This window comes from Polyodon spathula, unplaced genomic scaffold, assembly GCF_017654505.1.
Source record: "Polyodon spathula isolate WHYD16114869_AA unplaced genomic scaffold, ASM1765450v1 scaffolds_2924, whole genome shotgun sequence".
Classification (NCBI taxonomy): domain Eukaryota; kingdom Metazoa; phylum Chordata; class Actinopteri; order Acipenseriformes; family Polyodontidae; genus Polyodon; species Polyodon spathula.
Window position 1 is genome coordinate 15672 of NW_024474389.1, and position 21007 is coordinate 36678.

The following is a 21007-nucleotide window of genomic DNA, read 5'->3' on the forward strand; positions in this document are numbered from 1 at the left end:
AATGATGTTGAAATAAAAATAGTCAAATATAAACACATTTGAATTACAACATAGTTTGTGCCACTCAGCACCTTGTGTTAGAGCCATCACACTCACATTGTGTTAACAAAGGCCTAGACATTGTAATGCATTGATTGCCACATGTGTGGGCTTACAGTGTGTGCAGGAACAATATGTTTAGTTGCAGTGTTTAGATAACACCAGTGAGAGAGTGTGAAAGGATCAGACTATGTGTTTATCGCTCTTGCTCGTCTGTTGCCACGTTGGTACTCGCCTGATTATGCCAGAAATATACATGCGTACCGGAAGCACACATTGCTATTGTGCATGAGTTTCCATTGCTGTGTTAGAATCTCTCAGTGTGCACATTTAGCTGTGTTACAGATACAGGAGCTGCACAGTGTTGGTTTCAGATATTAAATGAACAGCATTCTAATATGCCTTGGAATATGAAATTAGTCATGATATGTAAGTATTATTTCTTTGATAACTTTTTTTTATGTCAGTAAATGTGACATGTTGCTTTTCTTCTTTGTAAAATGATGAATTTGTTTTTCAGTTTTTGCACTTGGAGACGTGCTGCTGGTTTCCACAGGTATGTGTGTCTCTGACACGCTCACACAATAAGATACAATGATTTAATGCTTGATTACTTTAGAAATGAACAACATTTAGAGTGAAATTCACAAAGACATTTACTCCATTTACATCATTATTTATGAAAGAATAAACACACATAATGAAGCTACTCAACCTGAAATAAACAACTCAGACATTAAAATCCTAGGTATTCTTATGTTGTTTATTTCTACTTTTCTCACCTTAATGAGAGTCTTTTTCTTTTCAGAAAGAAGTGCAAAGGATAGTTTGGAGTAAAGTGCTTTGTAGAATTCACTCTTGTGTTTTTCTACCAAATCGCATCACTGTTGCTATTCTGAAATGCTTGAACTAGAGCCAATTTCAAATAACGACACACAACAAACACTTGGAGACGTGCTGCTGGTTTCCACAGGTATGTGTGTCTCTGACACACTCACATAATAAGATACAATGATTTAATGCTTGATTACATTAGAAATGAATAACATTCGGGTGAAATTGGCAAAAACATTTTCTCCAAATTGTCTGTATCGCCATTATTCTTCAAAGAATAAACACACACAATGAAGCTACTCAACCTGAAATAAAAAACCCAGGCATTGGATTCTTAGATATTCTTATCTTGTTTATTTCTAGTTGTCTAACATTAATGGGTGCCTTCCTCTTTTCAGAAGGAAGTGGTGCCAATGATAGTTTTGGAGTACAGGGCTTTGTAAATTCCACCCTTGTGTTTTTCCACCAAATAACATTGCATGTGTGTGTTTCAAAGCTGTATTTCTAGTGCTTGATATTATTAGGGTTATTACATAACACCTACAGTATAATATAAATGCAGCTGATACAGTTGTAATTAGTGGGTAAACACACACTTCAATAAGACACTTTTCCTATGTTATTATTTTCTTAAAAAAATGTTCTCTCTCATATGCATTTTTTAAATAAATGATTACAGAGCAACTTCATACAGCAATAATTAAAATTGGCAAAACGACTGCAGTGGAAGGGGAGACCATTGAATTCAGATGTGTGACATCAGCTGTGCACAGAGAACAACCAGACAACAAGGGGAGGAATTGGTTCCATTTTTATAAAAACAGAGAGAAGATCAGCTCACTGAGGGAGCCTGGAGGAAGGGGAGCTGTCACATTTACAAAACAAGACATCACAAAGAATGACACTGGAAACTATACCTGCATGTATGGGAATGAGAATCCAGGAGATGTGAAAAACATCAGCCATGGCTCTTCAGTTTATCTCAATGTAGAAGGTAAGCACAGCCCCACACAATGAGGAAACAGCTGAACGTAACTTTGTGAAAGACATCAATTGTTTTTTTTTTTTTTTTCAAATAACATTAAAAAATGAAAATAATCAACTGTAACTTAAAAAATCTAAAACACAGGACTAGATAAGCTGTTTTTAATATGGTTCAGGCTACAATCGAAGAGAAAAAAGAGACTGCACACCAAAGTAGACAAGATGCAAGTTCACAAGGCTGAAGCCATTAGTTAATATAGAAAAAGAGAGAACCGCACACTGAATTGAACTCCAAATATATATATATATGTATATAATTCATAAAAACATATCACCAACGTTTTGACATAAAAGCATAAAAGTGCCCTCAGGGTGTAAAATCATTAATTTGAGCAGGGTTTGGATTAGTAAAACTATGGTTTGTTGTTGCATATTTTTAGGCATGCTCACACTTCAACTAGACAGACAGAGCCCAATGGCTCTTCAGTTTATCTCAATGTAAAAAGTAAGCACAGCCCCAAACAATAATGAAACCTAAATGTAAGTCTCAGTGAAAAAAATTAACTGATTAATTTAAAAAATGTATCAAACATAACAGACTAGAGAAGGTGTTTTTAATATGGTACAGATTACGATCAAACCACTAATCTGAACAGAGCTTGGATTAATAAAACTCTACTGTTTGTTATTGCATATTTTTAGGTATGCTCACACTTCAACTACCCAAAGAAATTGCAATGGAAGGAATGGACGTATCATTTAGATGTATGATACCAGCTGAACTCAGAGATGCAGCAGGAAAAGAAGACTTTTTCCACCTGTATAGACGTGTCGATTCACAAGCCGTTCCCAAAGATGTACCAGGTGTCACGTTTTCCATTAAAGAAGTTAAGAAGAGTGACACTGGAAACTACACCTGTGTGTATGGAAAAGAGAAGCTTGTGAACTCAGCAAACAGCAAACACAGTCACCCAGTCTACCTTCATGTGACAGGTAAGGACTGAGCTGAGTACTTTGTGTCACAGTGGGGTTGATTCAATCGGTCTAAGCAGTAAACATTTTGAGAACAGTGTGTGTGTGTGTGAGTCTCTTAGAGTATTATTGTCCTCAGCTTTATCCCATTTTACAACATTTTAACTAGATCAGTATCTAGATTTGCCACTGTCTAGATCCTTTAAATAGACCTGATAAATGTATGTATATGTGTTTGCTATTATTGAAAGCTTTATTCTTTGTGATTTGGAATGACAATGATGCATGGAATAAAACTAAGTGAGTAAAACAATACTACTGAAAAAACCTACCCAACCTTCATTGATCAAACAGTGTTGGAAGCACATTTCAACTGTTTGACGCAATGTTACAAGTTTAATCACAGTTGTAATTAAACATAGTTACTAAAATTGTAACTAAACACAGTTACAATGTTACAATGTACATTTTTCTGTAGGTTCTTTCAACTGCCACAATCAGACCATTTAAATAGCATATTTAAATAACAGTATACAATAATAATAATAATAATAATAATAATAATAATAATAATAATAATAATAATAATAATAATAATAATAATACAAAAGCAGCAATTTTAAAGTTACATTAAAGCCCACTAAGATAAGAAAGACGGTTAGAGAGCCTGGATTGCTTTTCCACTGCAGAGCCAAGCCGTTTTACTGATGTCACACACAACCAAAGACAGTTGTCATTCATTGCTGTTATCAATTAACTCAGTTCGCCAAAAGATGAGCAAACAAATGGTGTTCAAAACTCAATAGACCAACGGTACAGCTGTATCTTGTGTCGTTATATTTTGTAAATATGTGTACTGATTACATTGACTTAACCCTTTGCAGTCCTATGTCAGACCATGTCCAACATGACAATTGTTACACATGGGCGTAGTAGAGATGAGTTAAGGTTGCGTGCCTTAACGTCCCATTTCCCAACTTTTTAGATTTGCAACTGTAAACTTAACATTATTTTAACAAGTTTTTGTTACTGATTTTTCATAGTTTTTATTTTACCTGAATCTACTGCAGTATCAGTCTCTAAAGTCCTTCACGAGCGGAAGGAAATATATTGTACAGCAAGCAATGCAGTGGGGAGCACACAAAGAAAGGCAACCAGCCCGGTACAATGCAGGCGAAGCAGGACTGTTCCAATCTAAGTAAAACACTGCATCCCAACACATTTTTTTAGTTTTAAACCCAGGGTCAGAGGCGTACAAATTTGAGATCAGCTACTGAAATGATTTATTCGTTTTTATCCTGGTTCTATAAGAGCAAGTTTTCGTTGCCATGCGTTTCCCTCAGTATTCCTTGAGTAATACGGTTTTCCCAGTCTGTTCAGGTTCTTTCAGTTTAATCCAAGTGAACCCTGTAGGCTACTTTAAGTTGTGGCGTAAAAAGCAATTTAGTACAGTACCATATTTAATTTAAATATTCTATTGACATGCAGCTGTTCATACCCTGTTTTGTAAAGGGTTTGTTATCATTCTATATATATATATATATATATATATATATATATATATATATATATACACACACACACACACACACACACACACACACACACACACACACACACACACACACACACACACATATATATATATATATATATATATATATATATATGTGTGTGTGTGTAGTTTGAGTGCATATTTGTGCAGCCAGCTAAATTTCAGTATGTTAGGTTACTTTGTTTAAATGTTCTTGGTAATCATCCTGTTTGTTGTGTTCATAAAGTTTATTCATAACGCTTTCAGGTGATCTGTTGCTGGTGATCACTTAAATAAAGTCTGCATCCATTTGTTTTATTTGTACAACTTGTGAATGGACCCAAAGAGCAGCCTTGGTTGCTATAGTATTTGCTAAATGTAAGTGATTCCATAAATTTACTGAAAAACTGCAAGAACAATTTGACTGTGATTCTGCATCTTTGAAAATGTCTAGCCTAAAGTCCTAAGTATTTTTGATAATAGTACAGATAAAAATCCGCTGGGTCCAGACTACAGGGTTTGCGCTAAACGAGCATGACTGTATACTACAGTGTTAAAAATGGGTTTGTATATTTGGCATTTTCATGTTTTTGTTTTATGATGGCATATTGAGATTTTGCTCATTCTATAAGGTCCATGTTATTTACACTTGAGCACCAAAGTGCATAGCTATTTGTTTTACATTAGAAATAAACAAAAATGATTTCTTTGGAAGTTCTTGTGGCTTTTATGGTTATATGGGTGAGTGTTTTTGATTTGTGTAAGCCTAGTGTAATGTAAATAATCGTTTTAGACCTATTTGAAATGTTCCTCCATTATTTATAGCTGCTGTGGCGCACAGTCTCTCAGCCTCAGTGTACTTGAAGGTTTTAAATACTCGCTCACCTTCTATCACTGACTGACATGGTTTTTATTAGTTATTTACTTACTACAATGTAACGAGAATGTAACAGGAGTGAGTGCAGCGGTCGTGTAGATTTGAGAGCAGCAGGACAATTAAAATACAGTCCAAGGGTCCCATTTTGGCAATATTATGCCCGCCTATGGGAACTCAATCAGCCATGCTGTTAATGTTAAAGCCAAATATTTTTAATTGAAGGCTTGGTGACAGGATTAGATGGAAGTAGATAGAACTCCGGACAGGAGAACAGCCGTGGATCCAAATACTGCCACTCAAAATGACTGCCTCTGATGTTTCCCCCTGCTTGATTAATTGAAATTCATTTTTAACATGAGTACAGATAATCAGTGGAATGAGGTCTGCACAAGATCAGGTTTATACATTATAGGAGCAGTATTGATATCTCACACTATCCACAACATTACAAAGAACACACTATCATCACATTAATGTTGGTCTGAATTAATAACATTATTAAACAGCTGGCCACCTTTAGCCTAATGGTGATAATTTTCTTTATAATGTTGTTTATATTCCCACAGGAGAAATGACAACTCCAAACACATCTATCAGGACCCAACACACAGATGAGACAGGCAAGTGTGAATAACTGTGTTTTTATAAGTTTCCTTGACCTTAATCGCTTATTTAAAGTAGTCCAAATTTTAGAATGCAAAGTAAGTTCTTAAGTTGTTAATAATAAAGGCACTAATTGATTTCTATACTGTATCAGCAATTATAATTGAATCAGAATGGTCACAGCTCTGATTATTGCTGCTACACATGGACAATTTCATACCAGATTAAACCAACTCCACAAACTAGGCTTTCTGTAAAGCATGATTATTGTATGTCTGGTGTACCTGCTCAAAGACCAACAATGCTGACGTCACTCGTGGAGCACACTGTAATGTTCTTGAGTGGCCCAGTCAAAGTCCTGACTTGAATCCAATCAAAAATTTATGACAAGACTTGAAGATTGCAGTTCATCGACGATCCCCAACAAACCTATCAGTACAGGAGCAATTTTCCAGTGAAGAATGGGCAAAAATTTCACCATCCTACTGTGCAAAGCTAGTAGAGATCTATCCAAAAAGACTCATAGCAGTAATTGCTGCACAAGGCGCTTCTACTAAGTACTGATTTAAGGGTCTGATTACTTATGCAACCAGAAAATTTCATTTGGTACATTTTCTTTGAAACTTTAGTTCACATTTAACCTCCTCATCATATAACACACACACACACACACACACACACACACACACACACACACACACACACACACACACACACACACACACACACACACACAGAAAGGGTTTTTTTTAAAAAAAATGTACCCAAAAGGTTTAAAAGATTAGGAATTATTTTAATTATAGGATGTTTTGGGCAAAAGACCTTCTTCAGTTGTTTAAAAAGAAAACACAGTGGAGCAAACTTGTTGTTATTCAATAATTGTAATTATACACTACTTTATTTACACTGAACAAAAATATAAATGCAACATGTAAAGTGTTGGTCCCATGTTTCATGAGCTGAAATAAAAGATCCCAGAAATTCTCCATACACACAAAAAGCTTATTTCTCTCAAATTGTGTGCACAAATTTGTTAACATCCCTGTTAGTGAGCATTTCTCCTTTGCCAAGATAATCCATCCACCTGACAGGTGTGGCATATCAAGAAGCTGATTAAACAGCATGATCATTACACAGGTACACCTTCACAAGTACATTCAACCAGCCTCACAACCGCAGACCACATGTAACCACGCCAGCCCAGGACCTCCACATCCGGCTTCTTCACCTGCGGGATCGTCTGAGACCAGCCACTCGGACAGCTGATGAAACTGTGGATTTGCACAACCGAAGAATTTCTGCACAAACTGTCAGAAACCATCTCAGGGAAGCTCATCTGCGTGCTCGTCGTCCTCACCAGGGTCTTGACCTGACTGCAGTTCGGCATCGTAACTGACTTCAGTGGGCAAATGCTCACCTTCGATGGCCACTGGCACTCTGGAGAAGTGTGCTCTTCACGGATGAATCCTGGTTTCAACTGTACCGGGCAGATGGCAGACAACGTGCATGGCGTCGTGTGGGCGAGTGGTTTGCTGATGTCAACGTTGTGAACAGAGTGCCCCATGGTGGCGGTGGGGTTGTGACATGTCACCCATTGAGCATGTTTGGGATGCTCTGGATCGACGTGTACAACAGCGTGTTCCAGTTCCCGCCAATATCCAGCAACTTCGCACAGCCATTGAAGAGGAGTGGGACAACATTCCACAGGCCACAATCAACAGCCTGATCAACTCTATGCGAAGGAGGTGTGTCGCGCTGCATGAGGCAAATGGTGGTCACATCAGATACTGACTGGTTTTCTGATCCATGTCCCTACCTTTTTTTAAGGTATCTGTGACCAATAGAACCATATCTGTATTCCCAGTCATGTTAAATCCATAGATTAGGGCCTAATGAATTTATTTCAATTGACTGATTTCCTTATATGAACTGTAACTCAGTAAAATCTTTGAAATTGTTGCATGTTGCGTTTATATTTTTGTTCAGTGTATATATTCCCTGTCTTGTGTCCCCACACAGCCTGTATAACCAACCACTGGTTCTGTTTTCAATTCAGAGTCGTACGGGCTGGGGAATGACATCAGAATCTTCCTATCCCTGGGGATCCTTCTTGTGCTCTCAGTTATTGTGGGGGAAGACTGCAGTAGCAGACAGAGGAAGGACCGTGGGAATGGTAAGGGAGCTTCCCTTATGGAGCAAATATAATTGTTTTTTATTACATATTTATTAAATTTATATTATTCAAGGATTAGCAAAGGATTAGAAAAGATTATTAGTATTGCAGAAATACACAGTTATTGCATTACACCTGTAGCACGATGTAATGGTCATCTAGTTTAAACAGTTACAAGGCAGGTGTGCGATACCTTCCTGAACTGGGGGTTATTCTTTCAAGAACAGGAGTCCTGTAATATAAAGAATAACAGATGGGCTGCAGTGCAATGGATTCTGGGGCATATTAAAAATATGATAATATTCATTATTTGTAATATATTTGGTGATCCAAAATATATAGTAATATACTGTTTAATCCATATATTAGACTGTATTTTTAAATACATTCCAATATACAGTGGAACCGTGATTAAAGACCACTTCAGTCTACCAGCAATCAAGGCATTTTAACCACCCTGATTTGCACTCATTGAATCAACCTTGAATATGAAGTCCACCCCACTATTACAGATTACAAGCACCATCTGCATTCCCAAACACATCAAAACTGTGTTAAATGAGCTCAATCAGCATGCTGTGCACTGCCAATGAGTTTTTAAAAGGAAAGAAAGAACCATGTGGATGCAATTAGCTGGTTTGCTGAAGATGGTTCTAAAGGCTGTTTGTACCTAATACAATGCTGCTCTCTTACAGACACCAATGGACAATAAACCAAGCCGTCCTTCAACGCTGTCCTTTGATCTGCAGTGCAGGTGTAACACGTCTTGTAATACGACACAAGCAACTCACAAGTTACAAAGAAATATCCTGCGAGGAAGAGGAGAGATCTACAAAAAGCACCACTTTGTGAACGCGAAGTAAAAGGGTTGCTATCTTGTGTTTTCTGATAACATGTACTTAGCTGTTTTTTTAACAAGTTTCTGAATTCAACAGTGCTGATTGTATAAAGTGTTACTGAACACCCTGCAGTGTGCACAAGAAACACAATGCTTTGCTTCTGCTCTATCTTTTTAACATGCCTTCTTCAATTTATTTGTTATTTTTCACACCTCATGGAAATACATTTCTCAGGAATGTTTATCAGGAGAAGATCATTTCTCTTAAAATCATCACAGTGTTTCCAGATCAGCCTCCTGCTTGTAACAAAGCAGGTGCTCTGAATGAGTGGCGAGTTGTGGAAACAGGAAATTAGCAATTTTACAAGAGGGGGCATGAACTTGATACACTGCAGGGTGATTCATAATTCACACAACAATGTCAGAGGTGTATTATGATTTCCATCTGGCACACTGAACTTACAGCACAGAGCTGCAGAGTGCTGCTGCCATTCAGGGTTACTGTTAGCTTCACTGGTCAAACACACTCTTCATTATGTAGATGAAAAGGGCTTTTCTTTTGGTTGTGTTTATTTAGTTTTGCATAATAAAATATTTTGATCTAAGTTGTCTTATTATTATTATTATTATTATTATTATTATTATTATTATTATTATTATTATTATTATTATTATTATTATTATTCCTGCTTGTCCCATTGGCCTGTAACACTGTTTTTACCTTCAGTTTTTTGAAAAATGAATTTTTGTTTGTACAAGTATGTTAGTGTAAAATGCCAGAGAGAACCAGCACTCAGGCCCACTCAGAATGTGCTAATTGTGAGTCATGAGTTTAATTAAACAACAACAACAACAAAAAAATGGAGTTGACAAAGTTAATGCCTTTAAAACTATTGATACAAAACACTTAAAGTTACAAAATGGTTTTAAGAATGAAATGGTATCCAATCATGCAAGACAATAAAGTAGGCAAATATATTTAACGCTGTATCTAAATTTAGACGCAATACATGTATCCAGTTATGTGAATTTAAATGTATTACAATCAATAAGATCCAGTAGTGCAACTTTAAATACATTGCAGTGATCAGTAAGATCCAGTAGTGCAAGGTTACATCTATCCCAAAGGCTGGTACAGATCCACACAATGATATTGCACACTGACAATGAAGCTGAGACAGCAGGCTGATATTATTAAACAAACAAAACCAAAACCAAGTGCTGTGACAAACTGAAGAAAAAACAATGATACAAGATAAAGTATTTCTGTAAACAACACAAAAAAAACATTGGATTACATAAATACAAAAGAAAAATAGCACCCTGTTTTTCTGTAGAATTTATCTTAATTATCTTATTAAATTATGTTTTGCATTCCCTCTAGAAACATACACAGGAGCTTCTGTAGAGCGCATTCGTTATAAATACACACATCAAAGCATCAAACACTGTCTAAACCTGGGGAGAGTCACACAGCTGGATTCTGTTGCTCTACAGCCCCTAGTGGCCATGTGGTTTCAACGTCATTCCTTTTTTAAACTCCAATTTCCAACCATTAATATCTCGACAGTGGTAGGGGGTAGAGTGACATCCTTTCAAACCTGAACACTATGTTACATTGTCTCTTTAAATCTTTAAACATTCTTTCAATAGGATTCAAAAGATAAGAGAGGTTAAACCTTTAATATGTCCAATGTACAATCTCAATGATAACGTCATTTTTCAGCAGATCTGGAGGAACAACTGTAAAAGCTACAGCTACAGTACTCAGCACTGAGATAGCAATCTCTGCTGACTCAATTCCCTCTGGTGGTTAGAATTTGACTGGATTGGTGGCTTTACAGTTATTCTGATTTTAATGTTGGTTTTTATGGCGTGCACGTTTGAGTCTTTGGGAGGTGGCAGTTCTTCTATCAGGTCCACTCGGAAAGGCGCACACACTTCATAACACAAGGCACTGGGTGAGGATGCTGCCGCTCGATGGGTAATATCAGTATCAGAGTTTACTGATCCTGTTTACACACCGTTGCTGCCTAACCCTAACCCTATATCACAAGACACTGTGTGAGGATGCTGCCTCTCGATGGGTGATATCAGTATCAGAGTTTAGAACATAAGAACATAAGAAAGTTTACAAACAAGAGGAGACCAGTCGGTCCATCTTGCTCGTTTGTTTGTTAGTAGCTTATTGATCCCAGAACCAGGGACTTTTTCGACCTGAAAAAAGAAACAAGGACCAGGGGTCACAAATGAAGATTAGACAAAGGGGCATTCAGAACAGAAAATAGGCACTTTTTTACACAGAGAATCGTGAGGGTCTGGAATCAACTCCCCAGTAATGTTGTTGAAGCCGACACCCTGGGATCCTTCAAGAAGCTGCTTGATGAGATTTTGGGAACAATAAGCTACTAACAACCAAACAAGCAAGATGGGCCAAATGGCCTCCTCTCTTGTAAACTTTCTTATGTTCTTATGTTCTTATATCCCAAGGCACCGTTGCTGCCTAACCCTAACCCTATATTACAAGGCACTGTGTGAGGATGCTGCCTCTCGATGGGTGATATCAGTATCTGAGTTTACTGATCCTGTTTACACACCATTGCTGCCCGTCATCTTTCTTTTTTTATATTTATTATTACTAAATAACATGACATCAATATTAAACTACTGACATGAATTCATTCACATTAACATTCATAAATATGTTAATACATCTACCTCCCCCCCCCCCCACCTGATACAGCCTTATTAGAAAAGATGTCTAAATAAAAAGTCAAACATAAGATTTAAATTACACATCACAGCACCTTGAGTTAAGATCAATCACCCTCACATTGTGCAAATCCAGACTACTGATTGCCACATGTGTGCTTACAAATGTGTGCACTGGAATAGTTCCACTGCCTGTTATTAGACATGAACAATATTTTTAGTTCCAATGCTTATCTGACACCAATGAGAGAGTGTGAAGGGCACAAACCATTTGTTTATCAGTCTGATCTTTTGTTGCCACTTTGGCATCTGTCTGATTATGCGTAACGGAAACACACATTTCTATTGTGCATGAGTTTCCATTGCTGTGTTAGAATCTCATAGTGTGCAAAGTTAGTTGTGTCACAGACAGAGGAGCTGCACAGGGTTAGTTTCAGAGATTAAATGAACAGCATTCTAAAATGCCTTGGAATGTAAAATCTGTCATACTATGTAAGTATTATTTCTTTGATATATATATATTTTTTTTTATGTCAGTAAATGTGGCATGTTAATTTTCTTCTTTGTAAAATGATGAATTTGTTTTTCAGTTTTTGCACTTGGAGACGTGCTGCTGGTTTCCACAGGTATGTGCGTCTCTGACACGCTCACACAATAAGATACAATGATTTAATGCTTGATTACATTAGAAATGAATAATACTGAGGGTGAAATGCACAAGGCTGCTTACTCAGCCTTCAACACCATTATTTCTGAAAGATACTTCAATCAGACCACGTTCTTATTTGCTTAACAAATTGTTCTCTCTCGTGTCAGTTTTTAATTTTTTAATAAATAATTGCAGAGCCACTTCGTACAGCAATGATTAAAATTCGCAAACCGACTGTAGTGGAAGGGGAGACCATTGAATTCACATGTGTGATATCAGCTGTGCACGGAGAACAACCAGACAACAAGGAGAGGAATTGGTTCCATTTATATAAAAACAGAGAGAAGATCAGCTCACTGCCGGAGCCTGGAGGAATGGGAGCTGTCACATTTATAAAACAAGACATCACAAAGAATGATGCTGGAAACTATACCTGCATGTATGGGAATGAGAATCCAGGAGATGTGAAAAACATCAGCCATGGCTCTTCAGTTTATCTCAGTGTAAGAGGTAAGTACAAAACCAAACAATGATGAAACACCGGAATATAAGCTTTGTGAAGGCAATTAACTAACATAAAAAAATAACAAAAACTACTTTTAGATCTTAAATCATTTAGCTAACGTTATTTTACAAATGTGTAGCATTTACATAATAGAATACTCCTTCAGTCAGTTTTTTTTTTAAATTAGTCTTGAAAATGTATTACAATCCCCATGCAAAAGACTTCCACTAATCGGAACCTTGCAATGATAATTAAATGCTTGCTGATATCAGCTGGAGAAAGTTCAGTCTTATAATTATGTGAGAATGTATAAAATAGTCTCATGTATAACATGTCTCTGAATCAATCTGATCAATCTGAACAGGTTTGGATTTGAATGAATCTACTGTTTGTTATTTCATATTTTAGCTGTGTTCTGAAGGCTTGTTTTTAACATGTTAAACTGTATTTTCAGAGTTAAGCTATCAGCTCACACTTCAGCTAGACAAACACAACCCAATGGAAGGAATGGATGTATCATTTAAATGTATGATACCAGCTGAGCTCAGAGAAGCAGCAGGAAAAGAAAGATATTTCCATCTATATAAAGATGGAAGCCGTGTCGATTCACAAGCCGATCCCAAAGAGGTACCAGGTGTCACGTTTTCCATTGAAAATGTTAAGAGGAGTGATACTGGAAACTACACCTGTTTGTATGGAAAAGAGAAGCTGGTGAACTCAGCAAACAGCAAACGCAGTCGCCCAGTCTACCTTCGTGTGACAGGTAAGGACTGAGCTGAATACTTTGTGTCACAGTGGGATTGATTCAATTGATCCAAACAGTGGTGAGACTTTGTGAAATCAGTGTGTGTGTGTGTGTGTGTGTGTGTGTGTGTGTGTGTGTGTGTGTGTGTGTGTGTGTGTGTGAGTCTCTTTAGAGTGAAGATTTAGCACATTTTACAATATATTTCTGTAGGTTCTTTCTGGCTTTAACAAAGTTGTGAGATTACGTTGTACTCTTGATGAATCTTGTAACATTGTGTCAAACAGTTAAATTCTGGTACCTATTTATACAGTGATTTTACTGGAGACAAAACATACACCCTCCACCCCAACACACACACACACACACACACACACACACACCAGCACTTTTAAATTGTTTCTACATTACTTTCGCTGATCCCATTTTATTTTACTTAGTTCGTTATTCATATATTTGTATCTATATTTATGTCAACATTAATTCATACATTTTCAATCGATGTATGTATTTTAGAAGGAAAAAAAAAGAAGAAATGAATATCCTAATACATATGAGGGGATATTAACATAACATTAACGTGTTTGTACACATGACATTATGTGCAAATATACTCATGTACAATAGGGTTAAACAGTACAGTAGTAACATCAAATTAATACCTAGCAGGCTTTTTTTAGTCTCTTCTACATGTAATACAAAACAAGCCATGCTGAAGCTTTGTGAGATTCACATTGTTGTAGGATGCGTAGATAATACAATAGTCTTTTAATTATTTCAGCATATTTTCTTTTATCTGTCTCTCATATTTGTATCCCTGCCTCCACCAGTAAGTGTGCTTCTTCACCTGCTGTCAATAGAATAAATGCTGTGTGCAACTTCAGAGCTGTTGCCACCACAATTTGTATGCTAATTAGAATTTTTCCCACCAGTATTTTTGCTTCTAATTAGTTAGTAAATAGGGCGTGACACTTTGGGAAATACCATGCACAGTCATCTCAATTTTCCTCCTGCAATTCTGACCAAATTACACCTGTTTAGTAAATGAGGCCCTAAGAGTTTGGAATTTTTTTATTGTACAAGTATGTTATCAAGCATGATTTTTTTTTAATTAGTCTTGAAGTTGTATTAAAATATCCATGCACAAGACTCTCACTAATCCGAACCATGCTAAGATGCTTGCTGATATCTGCTGGAGAAAGTTCAATCTTATAATTATGTGAGAATGTATAAAATAGCTACCTCTGAATGTTTTATTCAAATGGTTCTGATTTATCATCAACTATAACTTAAAAAAAAATATCAAACATAAGACTACAGGTTTGGATTTGAAAGAATCAACTTTTTGTTATTTCATATTTTAGCTGTGTTCTGAAGCCATGTTTTTAACAAGATAAACTGCATTTTCAGAGTTAAGCTATCAGCTCACACTTCAGCTAGACAAACACAACCCAATGGAAGGAATGGATGTATCATTTAAATGTATGATACCAGCTGAACTCAGAGATGCAGCAGGAAAAGAGGGTTTTTTCCATCTATATAAAAATGGCAGCCGTGTTGATTTACAACCCCGACCCAAAGGTGTACCAGGTGTCACGTTTTCCATTAAAAATGTTAAGTGGAGTGATACTGGAAACTACACCTGTGTGTATGGAAAAGAGAAGCTTGTGAACTCAGCAAACAGCAAACGCAGTCGCCCAGTCTACCTTCATGTGACAGGTAAGGACTGAGCTGAATACTTTGTGACAGAGTGGGATTAATTGAACTGATCTAAACAGTAGTGGAACTCTGTGAAATCAGTGTGCGTGTGTGTGTGTGTGTGTGTGTGTGTGTGTGTGTGTGTGTGTGTGTGTGAGAGAGAGAGAGAGAGAGAGAGAGAGAGAGAGAGAGAGAGAGAGAGAGAGTCCCTTTAGCGTGAACTGTGTTCAGGTTTAGCACATTTCACAATATTCAAATGAGCTCGGTATTTAGATTTGCCACAGTTTAGATAAATTGAATAGACCTGATTAAGTTGTGTATTTATATATGTGTTTATTATTATTATTATTATTGAAAACTTTATATTTGTGACAGTGGGGTCTATTCAGTTGATTTAAGTGGCACATACTGCTCTACTTTTAGTCATCAGCGGAGGGTCTTTGTGAAAACCAACACCTGTAAAGGTTTGTGAGTCTTCTTTACAGTAATTGTGAGTAAGGTGAAACTAACAACAACTGTGCAACGTGGGGGCATACTACAATGGTCAAGATTAAAATAAAATAAATAATAATGTATCTGGGGCATATGGTATAGTAAACTAAATATAATACAATATGGTTTGCAATATAGAAAAGCAATATAGCACATCACAGCCTTTAAAGATAATTAGCCTTCTCCTGTTACTTACTCATTACTGTATAACATTTTATTATTATTTACTTGTTTCAATATTTGCCACACGTCTGCAAAGACCATCATTAAGATTTCTATGATGTATTCTAAAGCTGGTATGGGGGTGGAAGACTGAACTGAATCTCCTTTAATGTTTGTCTGCTTGATGACACGTTATCTAATGTGTCTTTCAAGTAGTTTCAATTAGACATGACACTGCTTTGAAGTGTTGCAAAGATCAATTCCCATGCAGTTCATGAGTCTGAAGAGATCATCAGAATACCTCGTGTAATAATTGTTGGTCTGAATTATTTAGAAGAGAAACTGCCACCTCAGCTTTAGTTTCTCATTGGTGTTGTTTATATCCCCACAGAATATATGACAACTCCATCCCAACAGAAACTGACAGGCAAGTCTCTATTTATTTCATTTTCAATTATGTTTTCTGTTTATTGTTATTATTATTATTTATTTCTTAGCAGATGTCCTTACCCAGGGCGACTTACAGTTGTATAAAAAATAAAATACATATCAAGAATTACAGTACAATTAAGAGCAACATACAAAATACTATGACTTCAGTCCTAACAAGAGCAAACACAAATCACAGCACAATTTGATATTGGGGCAGTCCAAGAGCAGATAACAGTGTTGATAATTACATCAGGTTTAGATACGAGTGCAGGTGAAATGCAAAATACTACGGATTGGGTTCAGTGCAGGATTAAATACAGTAAAATAGGGAGCAGATCAGTGCAGGTTAAAGTGCATTAAAGACAGAGAGCTGCATAGACCTGAATGGGAGAGTTGAGTTTTCCAGGTGTTTTTTAAAGAGGTGTGTCTTGAGGAGGTGCTGGAAGGTGGTGAGGGACTGGACAGTCCTGACATCCATGGGAAGGTTGTTCCACCACTGCGGGGCGAGGGTGGAGAAGAAGCGGGCTCTGGAGGCAGGGGAGCATAGAGGAGGTACAGCCAATCTTCTAGTGCAGGCGGAGCGGAGAGGTCGGGTGGGGGTGTAGGGAGGGATGAGGGTCTGGAGGTAACTGGGTGCAGTCTGGTAAAGGCATCGGTAGGCCAGTACAAGTCTTGAACTGGATGCAAGCCGTGATCTGGAGCCAGTGGAATGAGCGGAGCAGTGTGGGAGAAGCGAAGCAGAGAGAACTCCAGGTGAGCCCTGCATGACTTTCTGTTTCTGAGAAGAAAAAAAAGGCATTTTTTCTCTTTTTATTTAAGACATTCTGAATTTTTTTTTTTTTTTTTTTTTTTAAGTATTCACCCCCCCCCTTCTTATCAGTCATAGATTTTGTTGCCCAGAGGCGACGCTGAACATGCAGTTAAGGCAGTTAAAACAAAGAACACAGCTAGTTGTAGTGCTTTATTTCATAGGAGAAGTAGAACTCCAGACTCATTTAAATAACTTCTCTCCTTTATTGATACACCAGCATAAGAAAAATATGTGAAAAAGAAAAATATAGCACCCTTAAGTAACATGTCATGCCATTAGCACCCTTAAGTAACATGCCATTTAAGTATCCTGATTCATTGGGACAGGCGCAATGGGAGAGAAGGCTGGGAGGAGGTAGACTATCTCTCCCTCTCTGAGGTGAGGCCAGAGCAGTCAGACCTCCGGCTGGGGAACGACCTTCGTTTACCCCAGAGTGGGAGAGAATGGGTGAAATAAGCTTGAATGAAGAGCTCTTCTCAGTCTCAGTGGAGAGCAGTGAATGCTGCCGGAGCTCCAAGGCTGGGAAGCGAGCTTCGATTGCTCACAGATAGAACACAGTTGCAGAGGTGGCGTTACTAAGAGAAGGAAACAAGAGGGGTGAATAGGGTTTACACAGCTAGCTGCTTGACAGTGGGAGGAGTCCCAGCTTTCGCTCCTGCCCCTGAAACACAATAAGGCTACAACAGAAGGGCAATATTAGCAATGAATAGAAATGCAGACATCTTCAAGAAGATTGTGGTCCATTTTAATTCATGCAAACACTCACAATGACTGCCTCTGACGTTTCCCCCTGCTTGATTCATTGAAACCCTTTTTAACATGAGTACAGATAATCAGTGGAATGAGGTCTGCACAAGATCAGGTTTATACATTATAGGAGGGTTACTGATATCTCCCACTATCCACAGCATTACAAAGAACTAATGTTGGTCTGAATTAATAACATTATTAAACAGCTGGCTACCTTTAGACTAATGGTGATAATTTTCTTTATAATGTTGTTTCTGTTCCCACAGGAGAAATGACAACTCCAAACACATCTACCAAGACCCAACACAGAGATGAGACAGGCAAGTGTGAATAACTGTGTTTATATAAGTTTCCTTGACCTTAATCGCTTATTTAAAGTAGTCCAAATTTTAGAATGCAAAGTACGTTCTTAAGTTGTTAATAATAAAGGCACTAATTGATTTATATACTGTATCAACAATTATATTTAAATCAGAATGGTCACAGCTCTGATTATTGCTGCTGCACATGGACAATTTCATACCAGATTAAACCAACTCCAAAAACTAGGCTTTCTGTAAAGCGTGATTATTGTGTGTTTGGTGCACCTGCTCAAAAACCAACAATGTTGTCCACTGTATGCACCCTATTCACATACTGCAAGATCAAGACACTGTATTAACAGGATTGGATTACATTTGATCACACTTTTATGTCAATAGGTTATTAGTGGATTATAGAATCTGTTTACACATATTTAACTGGATCTTACAATGAATCCCATTTGTATGTGGATCCCCCAGGTTCTGTTCCAGCTCTGTACCTGGGTGCAGGGGTAGGATCTGGGCTCCTTGTGCTGCTGTTACTGTTGATAGGAGGAGTGCTGAAGTGTCTGCAATCCAAACGAGGTAGGGCACAGCATTCTTCACCACAATGGATACAAATGAAGTTTGTTTAAATGATGGGCACTTCTTCATCTCGCTGTGTCAATGTATTGTGTCCCTCAATCATGTTCAATTCTATTGATTCCTGGGTGAGTGTTTACTGCAGTCTTCCATTGCTCAGCCTTTGGTGGAAAAACATATCTTGATGTTACTGATGCATAGTGTGTCACTAGCTGTTTCCATCCCATTCAACTAGGAAACTAACCTATTTGATCCAATGCCATTCCAGACCCTGCTGTCCAGATTGAACCTATGTATGCCACAGTGGTAAGTCCTACATGTTATATGTCTCTCAAACGATTTGCTTGCACACATACAGGTTCTTTCAGATTAAAATGGATACATTGCCATTATTTATCATTCTTGTTTAGCAAAATATACTGCTGAAGAGACATCAATTCTGACTACACACATTCTGCAAACCAGGCTGACTGATACATGTTTTTCAGTATTTAACATTGATGTGTGAACAATATCGGTTTATAAGCTCATGGAAAGTTACAAACACACATAAAACATTGACTGTTACTATGACTGTTTGGAAAGTTAATATAGACCGTATGTAATGAGTTGAGTGATTTGAATTTGCTCCAGGAAAGGGTATATTTACATCTTTCCTCAGCTGAGAGTTATTACCTACAGACCTACAGCCTGTTTACAGGGGAAGTGTAGCCATTAGTCAATGGACAGATGTAAATATACACTTCCCCTGTAAACAGGCTGTAGGTCTGTAGGTAATAACTCTCAGTTGAGGAGTCTATGAATTGTGTTGGAAAGTTGCAGCAGGTATGGAGTAGAGGAACGTTGAGAGTGTCTAACACCTCATTCACACAACCCAAACAATGCATGAGAATCACACACTGAAAACACGACTGTGAACAAAGTGAATGATAATGACATGAATTCAACACATTACACATTGTTTAGGTATTGTTTTAAGTAGGGTATAACAAGAAGATATTGTGCAACTACTGGGATATATTTAAATTTGTATGTACAATTTGTTTAGTACAGTTTAGCCATCCTGATCTCTCTCTCCAATCTGTTGATTTATTGCAGAATAAGTCCAAGCAGCCTTCAAAACAACAGGACGACACCCTCACCTACTCAGAAATAAACACTGCCCGTGTCACCAAGAAGAAACCCAGATCTGAACCTGAAGACAATGTAACATACGCAACAGTTAAAACTGCCAGATACTGAGAACCACTGGGAAAAAACTGCTTGAGTGTTTGAAAAATACCTGAATAGTCATTGCATTAAAATGGTCTTTCCCTTTTATCTACATACTCTCTGCTTTCATAGGAATGGGAAAATAACTGGAAACTGCAAAATTAAAGTGCAACCATTATTAACTTTTTAAAACTGTTGAAAGAAGGTCTTGAATGATTCCTGGTCTATCATTTTATATTCAGTGTGTGTCAGGTTAGAACACATATGTGAAGTTTAGTGGGCTCAACTTAGCCCCCCCCCCCCCACAGGCCTTAAATCAAGGACTGAAAGTTCAGTGTGTAAATTGTTCAGAATATGTTTATTCTTTCCTTTCAAAATAACTTGATAAAAGCTTTGAGAACCTAATCTGTTGTATTATGAATGAAAGTCAGTAGTAATTCTTATTTCATGTTTTTCATGTGGTTTCTGTTCATACTGTAAAACAATTATATGTATTTTAATAACCAGCAGTGGGTTACACAGACCCCAGTTAGCAGCACTGCTAGATTACCTTACCTAAGGGACACAGGTAGTCCATGATTAGTGCTAATGTGAGTCTAAACAATCAGCCACATCTCTGAGCTACAGCCCCTTCAGCATTGCTCTGTATGTATTTAACTTCATTGTTATAAAGTGCACAATATGTATTTGTGTGGTTGTGTTGTCTCTTATCTATGATCTCAGCTCACTGTTTTTTTTTTCATCAAGGCCATCACCACCGGACATCTTTTGTATTGATGGTCTTTTATCATTTCTGTTTTAAATACTGTGGTTTGCTTAAGCAAGGTTCTCTGTATTTCTTGTCACCTCGCTATGCATGCTAAAATTAAACACTGCATACGCCTTGCACAGTGAGGCTGTGAGTAGCATTGGCTTTCTCATTCTTCTGTCTAACGTCTAAAAATAATTCATTTCTGTTAGTGTATTAGTCACGTCTATTTCACCTCAGCCACGCATTGCCTGCTTTGTTGTTTCAGAGTCAGGGGTGCTGAACCCTGCATCTGGTCTCATTGCTGTGTGCTGAGCTGCATGCACAGCGTGTACCTAACTGTTGTGATCCGCCTG

The 21007-nt window shown here is 37.4% G+C and overlaps 2 protein-coding genes and 1 long non-coding RNA gene across 3 annotated transcripts; all 3 read left to right on the plus strand.

Annotated features, from left to right (window-relative positions):
• The first annotated feature begins 373 nt into the window (after window positions 1–373).
• Window positions 374–2861, plus strand: LOC121311094 (obscurin-like). Its single transcript, XM_041243856.1, has 4 exons — window positions 374–468; window positions 560–595; window positions 1553–1867; window positions 2560–2861. Exons 1-4 carry the CDS (start codon window positions 438–440, stop codon window positions 2859–2861), a joined length of 684 nt encoding a protein of 227 aa, XP_041099790.1. The 5' UTR covers window positions 374–437.
• A 9522-nt stretch (window positions 2862–12383) lies between these two features.
• LOC121311095 (obscurin-like) lies at window positions 12384–18141 on the plus strand. The gene is made up of 5 exons (XM_041243857.1): window positions 12384–12725; window positions 13175–13483; window positions 14873–15181; window positions 16206–16241; window positions 18074–18141. The coding sequence occupies exons 1-5, from the start codon at window positions 12428–12430 to the stop codon at window positions 18139–18141; spliced, it is 1020 nt and encodes a 339-aa protein (XP_041099791.1). The 5' UTR covers window positions 12384–12427.
• Window positions 18142–18596: 455 nt separating this feature from the next.
• On the plus strand, window positions 18597–20198 carry LOC121311093. Its single transcript, XR_005949099.1, has 3 exons — window positions 18597–18694; window positions 18960–18997; window positions 19790–20198. It is a non-coding gene; the product is annotated as an uncharacterized LOC121311093 (long non-coding RNA).
• Window positions 20199–21007: the final 809 nt, after the last annotated feature.